At 49.0% G+C, this 9,875-nt stretch overlaps 2 protein-coding genes across 2 annotated transcripts in view; both read right to left on the bottom strand.

The window, feature by feature from the left end:
- On the bottom strand, positions 1–1,816 carry LOC132956618 (interleukin-24-like). Its single transcript, XM_061030170.1, has 5 exons — positions 1,506–1,816; positions 977–1,042; positions 741–890; positions 476–535; positions 1–399 (listed from the first exon to the last, which is right to left on the bottom strand). Exons 1-5 carry the CDS (start codon positions 1,689–1,691, stop codon positions 295–297), a joined length of 567 nt encoding a protein of 188 aa, XP_060886153.1. The 5' UTR covers positions 1,692–1,816; the 3' UTR covers positions 1–294.
- A 2,652-nt stretch (positions 1,817–4,468) lies between these two features.
- The window catches only part of mdm1 (Mdm1 nuclear protein), a 34,105-nt gene continuing 28,698 nt past the window's right edge, over positions 4,469–9,875 (bottom strand). Inside the window, exons 10-16 of the mRNA XM_061030429.1 lie at positions 9,738–9,875; positions 9,506–9,661; positions 9,233–9,315; positions 9,058–9,113; positions 8,701–8,968; positions 5,426–5,488; positions 4,469–5,342 (exon numbers count right to left, since the gene is read on the bottom strand). The exon at positions 9,738–9,875 is cut by the window's right edge and continues 95 nt beyond it. Coding sequence (XP_060886412.1) covers positions 5,233–5,342; positions 5,426–5,488; positions 8,701–8,968; positions 9,058–9,113; positions 9,233–9,315; positions 9,506–9,661; positions 9,738–9,875 — 874 coding nt within the window. The 3' untranslated portion in view covers positions 4,469–5,232. The remainder of the gene's footprint in view (positions 5,343–5,425; positions 5,489–8,700; positions 8,969–9,057; positions 9,114–9,232; positions 9,316–9,505; positions 9,662–9,737) is intronic.

Raw genomic sequence — 9,875 nt, 5'->3', positions numbered from 1 at the left:
TAGAAATTCAAACTGATCTTTATTCTCAAATGAATCTCAGCAGCCGGAGTGTGAACGCCATATTCAACACGTCAAATAAAAAATGCCATAAAGATGGCAACCCGATCAACACCTGAGGCCTCGCCGCTCAGGTGTGCAAATAAATACTTCAATCAGTCCTCATAAATACCTTAGGGGTTAAAATTTAAATAAATAAATATTTATTTATTGAATAAATAAATCAACAAATAAAAGTAGCAAAGCTGGTGATAAATGTGGTAAAAAGCACGTTGTGTAGAAAACTGGACGGCGTTGTTAGGCGGCAGTGGCGTTCTGAGGCACGACGCAGAAGTCCTGCAGGTAGGTGAACAGGATGTCGATCTCTCCCACAGCTTTGATGATTCCTCGCCCGCCCTCCATCTGAAACCGACAGAGAGAGAGGTTAGAAACACACAGCTGGTGGGGGGGGGGGTGGTGTTGTTGTTCTCAAACTGACCTTCTTGAGCTTCTTGACAAACTCCACGGCGTGATGATGGTCGTGATAGTGAGTCACATTCTGAAGAGACAAACGGGGACGCAGGTTAGCATCTGTGTGTGTGTGTGTGTGTGTGTGTGTGTGTGTGTGTGTGTGTGTGGGGAGCTTCCTCCACTCTGAAACTCAACGTGTCATAAAGGCGCTTCAGAGCCATTTGTTAAAACCATGCTAGCTGTTTCCCTTTGTTTCAAGTCTTTATGCTAAGCTAAGCTAACGGTCTACTCACACAGCCTTGGTTCTGCAGGTCCAGGCTGACCCGGCTCAGGTCCGTCTCCAGCTGGTTCATGCGGGGGTGAGCGTTCTGGTGGTGAGGCAGGATGTTGTTCAGGTAGAAGTCCAGGATGTTGGCGTGGAGGCAGCAGATCTTCAGGTGGTCCTGGGGGGGGGGGTCAGCATATTGTTTTCAAAGGCTCTGCTAACGGTTGAGACTTTCAGTGCATGAGGAGCGTGACGGACTCTCACCTCGTTAGTGTTGACACGTGGAATCAGTCTGACGCTGGAGTCGTCCTCCGTCTGTAAACTCTGAGCCTGAAGAAGAACGACACGATTAACTTCAAACATCCGCACGAAGCCCGTCTGAACGTCTGCTGGACTCAAAGACCTGAACGTCTCACTCCAGGTGAAGTTTAAACCCTGAACAATGTTTTCTTCTTTCTATGGAGGAACATCAGCGCCACGACATGTGAAGGTCATGTTGGAGTGTTTTTCTGATCGCTGAGAATATGGTTCAAATAATGTCTCTCATCAAACCTTTAACGTCCTTGTGCAGCGACCACGAGGACACGACCTGATGTTTCACAGCTCGCCACTTCATCGACTGATTTATTCAAAAACACAAGGTCACAAAAGAAGAACGTGTTTTATGACTAATCTAAAGAGTCTTCACTGTGGTGAGTGAAAACGATATTAAAGAACGCTCTCGTTGTTTCTGCCGCACGCCGTGACGGGCGATGGACACGTTCTCTTCTGTATTTAAAAAAAGATGACTCACATGTTGGGCCACTTTGTGGACGGTGTCGTACGTCTCCGGGCTGTGCAGCGCCGGGCTGAGCACCTTGCTGACGGGGTGCGCCGTGGCCTGCTCAGCCCAGCCAATCAGAAGCAGCGGCAGGAGAAGCAGCATCACGGCGGTGGCGGGACGCAGGAAGGAGGCGAGTGAGGCGGAGAAGGTCTTCATGGTTTCTAGTGGACGAGTGACGTTAATCCGTTAAGGTTCAGGAGATGTGACCTGCAGGAGAGAGACGAGAAGTTTAGAAGTTTAAAAAAACAAACAAGAATCAAAATGTTTGAAAGAATCTGTTTGTTTGTTTGTCGTCACCTGTCAGAGGACGCTGCTGTGAAGACCTCACTGCGCCCGTCTCTTTATACACATCAACCCTCCGCCCCCTCCGCACAGAATATAGGACAGGTAACCATCCAAAAAACCCCAAGACACACACACACACACACACACACACACACACACACACACACATACACACACACTTATACAGGTCAGTGCTGAGTTTTTGCAACCTGTGTTTACTGTCACTCACACGAAGAGGAAATTAAGTGTCAGTCAAAGTGTGACGACGACGATTAATAATATTTGCTCAAAAAGCATTTAAATTGTTTACTTCTCCAGTGATGTCATTTCCTCTTTCCTAGAACTGTGTGTGTGTGTGTGTGTGTGTGTGTGTGTGTGTGTGTGTGTCAAACTGGAAGTTCTCGTTCGTTGCATAAACTTCCTTCTGTAAAAAAACAACAGAACCTGTAACGAGCAGCAGATAAAGTCTGAATCGAACAGGAAATAGATTTTAGACCATTTAATGACATCATGAGCTTTACAGTGAATGAACAAGTTATCATTAGTACATCGTCATCAATCTCAGTCTTTATTTACAAAACCCATTTGATAACAAAAGATAAATTAAAACCAATATGGAAAACTTTATTAATAAGTGTTGTCCCCAGTCTGCTCCTGCAGGGGGCGCTGGAGTCCCATCGATGGCGGTCTCCATGCTGGAAATGCTGTCTCAGTCTAACTTTCAGTCAACCTAACGACAGGCTGAGAGCTGGAGCTGAGGCGGGTTTTAAACCTCCTGACAAACCGTTACACCGCGCCCACCTGTCAATCAGGTCAGCTACACGCCTTATTGTGAATAACTCTTATCCTTCATCAAATCAAAACTGATGAGTCATCAAAACATTCACCCCCCGTACAGTGTGTGTCCATCGAGACATGAGCTAATCACACCTATTTGGGTTTTTGAACCAGGCTGTAAACATGTTAATCTCTGCTGTAAAAACAGGCTTTTTAGAATGGGTGTGTATGTGACTTCCTTTGCTTCTGCAGCCAGCCTCTAGTGGACACTCCAGGAACTACAGGATGATTTTACACTTCTTAAATCCTTCACAATAATTGGTTGTTTGCCAGATGTGTGACTTGTGTTGAAATGCAGCATTCAGTGTGTTAAAGCAGCAGCTCTCAGTTTTCAGCGTGCAGATTGAAACTCTGACTTTGGAAGTTCAGATTTGTTTTCAGTCCTTGAAGAATGAAGCTCAGAAGATGTTTATGTTGAAAAGTCGATGTGATTGGTGCAGGAAGAAAGGGTTAATAAATGTGTGAACACAAACTACAGGCCACCCCTGCACAAGTCAGAGCCCCAACTGGGCCCCCGAGTCCAAAAAGTCTGCCCCCCCCTCTGTTTACAGTGCTATGAAATCAACCTATTGTTGCTTTAAAACAGAATCCAGGAGGATTATGTAACCGGATCAGCTCCAAACGTATCACAGAATGAAAAGGGGCCCAGAATAGATCCCATAACAGAGCGGGACACTCAAAGCATCCGCTCCGTCTCCATTAATAAAGTATTAATACCGGCCCGTGTGAGGCCATCCAAACGCCCACTCTGCCGTCTGATTGGTGCAAACACAGAAAAGCCCAGTTTCCTCTCTTTTGATTCTTTTCACCGCCGTATTTTCCACTCATGGTTTTTCCTGTTTGGGTTTTCCTGGTGTGATGTGGAGGATCGAGTGGCCCAGATGGGTTGTTGTCCGTATTGTGCTCGGTGCGTTAATCCCTCTGAGACTAAAGGCTCCTCCCACCGAGACGCTGACATAACAAAACCTTCTTACTAACCACACCATGTCATCAGAATCCACTCACTCATCCCGTCTTGGTTTAACCTGACCCTGTTTTTCAGCCTGCAGCAGCACTTTCTAAACTCACTCACACACTCATTTATTGATTTGTTTGTGTAAAGTCATCAAATCAGGTGTGACATCACCACCATGAGTTATGACAGCATGTGGCGAGGAAGAAGTCACCTGAAGTGGAACACGAGAGTTCACAAAGAAGAGGGAAACAACCGAAGGAGAGCTGAGCCCAGCCGCTGGAAGTTTGGACAGAAGTCCAAGAAAATATTTCATAACGATGCTGAGAGGAAGATTTCCATCAGACAAAGACTCTGGGAAGTTTTTATCACCTCAATTAAAAAACAAGAAAGAAATGATGTCATTATGAAGCGTAACTCGAGCTGAACGGGGTTTGTTCAGGGGGACTCCAGCGCCCCCTGCAGGAACATATAATATCACTTCAAACATGAATATCTCTAGAGGCCACGCCCACTCTGTGTGCTTTGTTTGTTCTGCCCTTTGCATCCTGATGGGGGAAATTCACAGCTCAGCGGTTCATACATGACCGACCGTGTGTTTAAATATTTACACAGCATACAGGGTCACCTGTGGTCAGGTGATCTGAGACGACAGGTGGTCTCCGTGTGTGACGTCAGCTTGCTCATGTGTATTTAAAGTCAGAAGTGTCTGGATTAGTTAAAACATGAAAAACTTTCTTTATCAGGAAACAAACTGGACCCCGGTTATCTTCTGACTGATGGTAAACATTTTGATTTCTGCTGACATGAAACACAAAGCGGTTCTTGTTTTGATCTCGTAACTCAGTGAAGCTCAGACTGCGTTTGAAGATTTCATTTATTAAACGGCAACATTACAGACGTTACAGGTAAACAGCTCATAAAAAACAAACAAAGATCTCATCTCATCAGATTTACAGCAGCACAGACCATCAGAGGGGGGAGGAAGTCGTGTGTGACGACAATAACCCCGAGAGACGAGTAATAAGTGGACTGTAGTCATGGCAACTGCCGGCAAGATGCAACCCGTACAGGTGAGCCGGACACCTGAAACACGTCTGACAGTTTCAATCTGACCTCTGACCTCCAGCTCTCACTGAAGAACAGACGACACAGGTTGTCTCTTCAGACGTTTGTTTTTCTACACAAAGCTTTAGAATCACAAATTTAACCTGCAGCTCCAGAGGTCACGTGAGGTCACATTAGGTCACGTGAGGTCACGAGGTCATCCGAGGTCACATGAGGTCACATAAGGTGGTGCGTTCCTTCGCCGGGCACGATAACTTAGTAACGTCGTGCAGTCTGTGATGAGTCATGATTTCAGATCTTGAGATAATGGAGGATCTGTTCTGAGTCTCCTCATGTGATGACCTTTAACCTCCTTCAGTCTGAGCGGAACTCAAACAATCTTTCATAATAAAAACACAAAATTAAACCTTCACGAGCTGCAGAATAGAAACGATCATCAGTGATTTAAATAATTCTATAAAAAAAACATCATTCTGACTAATCATGGTACAACAGTGATGGACTAACACGATTGTTTCCATGGTAACAGCTGTGATCTGGTCAGGAGGTCAGAGGTCATCTCTTCCCCCAGAAGTTCTCCCGTCTCTTCTGAGCACGCTCCAACACGGCAGACGCCATGGAGCAGGAGGCAGCAGAGCGCCACGACATCACAGACAGCCGGTCGTCTAGGAAACGGGAGGATGATTTTTATCTTATTTTTTATAAATTGATGACAAAAGATTTTAGTTTACGTTTTTAAAATAAGTACCTTCATCTGAGCAGCAGCCTCCACCTGAACACGGGCGCTCTCTGAACCTTGAACCCAGCTCACCTGAGTACGCACAGGTGAGAGAGTAATAATCAGTGATGAAGGTTAGACACACAGGTGAGGTCAGACAGACAGGTGAGGACAGACACACAGGTGAGGTCAGACAGACAGGTGAGGACAGACACACAGGTGAGGTGAGGTCAGACACACAGGTGAGGACAGACACACAGGTGAGGACAGACAAACAGGTGAGGTGAGGTAAGACACACAGGTGAGGACAGACACACAGGTGAGGTCAGGCACACAGGTGAGGTGAGGTCAGACACACAGGTGAGGACAGACACACAGGTGAGGTCAGACACACAGGTGAGGTCAGACAAACAGGTGACGACAGACACACAGGTGAGGACAGACACACAGGTGAGGTCAGACACACAGGTGAGGTGAGGTCAGACACACAGGTGAGGTCAGACACACAGGTGAGGTCTGACACACAGGTGAGGTCAGACACACAGGTGAGGTCAGACACACAGGTGAGGTCAGACAGACAGGTGAGGACAGACACAGAGGTGAGGTGAGGTCAGACACACAGGTGAGGACAGACACACAGGTGAGGACAGACACACAGGTGAGGTGAGGTAAGACACACAGGTGAGGACAGACACACAGGTGAGGTCAGACACACAGGTGAGGTGAGTTCAGACACACAGGTGACGACAGACACACAGGTGAGGTCAGACACACAGGTGAGGACAGACACACAGGTGAGGTCAGACAGACAGGTGAGGACAGACACACAGGTGAGGACAGACAAACAGGTGAGGTGAGGTAAGACACACAGGTGAGGACAGACACACAGGTGAGGACAGACACACAGGTGAGGTCAGACACACAGGTGAGGTGAGTTCAGACACACAGGTGAGGTGAGGACAGACACACAGGTGAGGACAGACAAACAGGTGAGGTGAGGTAAGACACACAGGTGAGGACAGACACACAGGTGAGGACAGACACACAGGTGAGGTGAGTTCAGACACACAGGTGAGTTCAGACATACAGGTGAAGTCAGACACACAGGTGAGGTGATGTCAGACACACAGGTGAGGACAGACACACAGGTGAGGTCAGACACACAGGTGAGGACAGACAAACAGCTGAGGTGAGGTCAGACACACAGGTGAGGACAGACACACAGGTGAGGACAGACACACAGGTGAGGACAGACACACAGGTGAGGTGAGGTAAGACACACAGGTGAGGACAGACACACAGGTGAGGACAGACACACAGGTGAGGTCAGACACAGGTGAGGAGAGGTCAGACACACAGGTGAGGTGAGGTCAGACACACAGGTGAGGACAGACACACAGGTGAGGTCAGACACACAGGTGAGGTCAGACACACAGGTGAGGTGAGGTAAGACACACAGGTGAGGACAGACACACAGGTGAGGACAGACACAGGTGAGGTCAGACACACAGGTGAGGACACACACACAGGTGAGGTGAGGTCAGACACACAGGTGAGGACAGACACACAGGTGAGGTCAGACACACAGGTGAGGACAGACACACAGGTGAGGTCAGACAGACAGGTGAGGACAGACACACAGGTGAGGTGAGGTCAGACAGACAGGTGAGGACAGACACACAGGTGAGGACAGACAAACAGGTGAGGTGAGGTAAGACACACAGGTGAGGACAGACACACAGGTGAGGTCAGACACACAGGTGAGGTGAGGTCAGACACACAGGTGAGGACAGACACACAGGTGAGGTCAGACACACAGGTGAGGTAAGACACACAGGTGAGGACAGACAAACAGGTGACGACAGACACACAGGTGAGGACAGACACACAGGTGAGGTCAGACACACAGGTGAGGTGAGGTCAGACACACAGGTGAGGTCAGACACACAGGTGAGGTCTGACACACAGGTGAGGTCAGACACACAGGTGAGGACAGACACACAGGTGAGGTGAGGTCAGACACACAGGTGAGGACAGACACACAGGTGAGGACAGACACACAGGTGAGGTGAGGTAAGACACACAGGTGAGGACAGACACACAGGTGAGGACAGACACACAGGTGAGGTCAGACACACAGGTGAGGTGAGTTCAGACACACAGGTGACGACAGACACACAGGTGAGGTCTGACACACAGGTGAGGTGAGGTCAGACACACAGGTGAGGACAGACACACAGGTGAGGTCAGACACACAGGTGAGGTCAGACACACAGGTGAGGACAGACAAACAGCTGAGGTGAGGTCAGACACACAGGTGAGGACAGACACACAGGTGAGGACAGACACACAGGTGAGGTCAGACAGACAGGTGAGGACAGACACACAGGTGAGGACAGACAAACAGGTGAGGTGAGGTAAGACACACAGGTGAGGACAGACACACAGGTGAGGACAGACACACAGGTGAGGTCAGACACACAGGTGAGGTCAGACACACAGGTGAGGACAGACAAACAGCTGAGGTGAGGTCAGACACACAGGTGAGGTCAGACACACAGGTGAGGACAGACACACAGGTGAGGACAGACACACAGGTGAGGACAGACACACAGGTGAGGACAGACAAACAGGTGAGGTGAGGTAAGACACACAGGTGAGGACAGACACACAGGTGAGGACAGACACACAGGTGAGGTCAGACACACAGGTGAGGTGAGTTCAGACACACAGGTGAGGTGAGGACAGACACACAGGTGAGGACAGACAAACAGGTGAGGTGAGGTAAGACACACAGGTGAGGACAGACACATAGGTGAGGACAGACACACAGATGAGGTGAGTTCAGACACACAGGTGAGTTCAGACACACAGGTGAGGACAGACACACAGGTGAAGTCAGACACACAGGTGAGGTGAGGTCAGACACACAGGTGAGGACAGACAGACAGGTGAGGTCAGACACACAGGTGAGGTCAGACACACAGGTGAGGACAGACAAACAGCTGAGGTGAGGTCAGACACACAGGTGAGGTCAGACACACAGGTGAGGACAGACACACAGGTGAGGACAGACACACAGGTGAGGACAGACAAACAGGTGAGGTGAGGTAAGACACACAGGTGAGGACAGACACACAGGTGAGGACAGACACACAGGTGAGGTCAGACACACAGGTGAGGTGAGTTCAGACACACAGGTGAGGTGAGGACAGACACACAGGTGAGGACAGACACACAGGTGAGAGAGTATTGATCAGTGATCATCAAAAAACAAATTAAATATTTATTGTTGTTGAACTCACCGTTGTGTTGAAAGTCCGGATGTCTCAGGGTGCCATGGATACCGTGCATAGGGGGCGGGACTAGAGGGGGCGGGGCTGCAGAGGATACTAGTGTATGCTTTATTTTGATTGGTTTAGAGGGAGGACTGGCAGCTGGTCTGTGCTCAGGGGAGGGACCCAATGAAGCATGGTGGGAGGGGCTATTCTCTGACCACGCCTCCTTTGGTTTGTCCGGCACGCTGACTGCTGTCTCCGCCCCCGCTGCCATGGAAACAGCTGAAACAGACCTCTATACACCAATGACATCAAAGTTATGAAATCAAATAGCATGATTTATGATTTAACTTATTTTACCAAACTAAGAAGAAAGTCAATCACCTGTTTGTGAGGAGATGATCCATCACCTTTCACTTTCCCCACCAGAAGAGCGCCACCTAGAGGACAAACAAAGACTGGAGGTCAACAGTGGTGCTTGTTTTCCTCCTTGTTGTACAAATGGTCTTAATGGTTTTAATGGTTTTAATGGTTTTAACGAAGACACTTTGTGTGTTACCTGTGGAGGGAGTGGTGAGGTCATGGTGAGTCCTCTGAACAGGAAGAAGCTTCAGCCTGGGAGTCGGTAACCGTCCCTCCTCTCTACACACACACACACACACACACACACACACACACACACACACACACACACACAGACACACACACACACACACACACACACACACACACACACACACACACACACACACACACACACACACACACACACACACATGAACAAACACACACACCTGTTTGATGTTGGACTGATCTGTGGAGATGAACTTACTCGTCAGCGTCCTCCTCCTCTTCTTCTCCCCTGGCTGTGTGTCTCTCAGCAGTAGGACTTGGGGGTGTGTGTGCTTCTGTTTGTGTGTTTTTGTTTGTGTGTTGTGTTTCTCCTGAACCCACAACAGAAGATCTTTTACTGGAGGTAGTGGAGCGACTGAAACACCAGAGACAGACACTCAGGATTCAGCGTTCACATGATGTGTTTTCCCTCTGAGCGCTCAGTGTCTCACCTGATCAGGTCCAGAGCCTCCACACGGGACGAGCCGCAGCTGTCTGCATCAGGGCGGGGCTCAGACGTCGGGCGGGGGGGGCTGGGCGGGTCACTGTTAGAGTCCGTGGTGGTGTCTGTCGGCTCCCATAGGGTGTTG

This window comes from Labrus mixtus, chromosome 22, assembly GCF_963584025.1.
Source record: "Labrus mixtus chromosome 22, fLabMix1.1, whole genome shotgun sequence".
In the NCBI taxonomy this organism is placed as follows: domain Eukaryota; kingdom Metazoa; phylum Chordata; class Actinopteri; order Labriformes; family Labridae; genus Labrus; species Labrus mixtus.
Note: the sequence above shows the minus strand (reverse complement) of the source record. Positions and strands in the feature narration are given on the sequence as shown.

What these genes read in the sequence shown, in the direction of transcription:
- LOC132956618 (XM_061030170.1), bottom strand. Translation starts at nt 1,691, where the DNA reads ATGAAGACCTTCTCCGCCTCACTCGCCTCCTTCCTGCGTCCCGCCACC. An exon ending in TCCACAAAGTGGCCCAACAT is followed by an intron (nt 1,043 to 1,505) that starts GTGAGTCATCTT and finishes GTTCTTCTTCAG; the next exon opens with GCTCAGAGTTTACAGACGGA. An exon ending in CACGTGTCAACACTAACGAG is followed by an intron (nt 891 to 976) that starts GTGAGAGTCCGT and finishes CCCCCCCCCCAG; the next exon opens with GACCACCTGAAGATCTGCTG.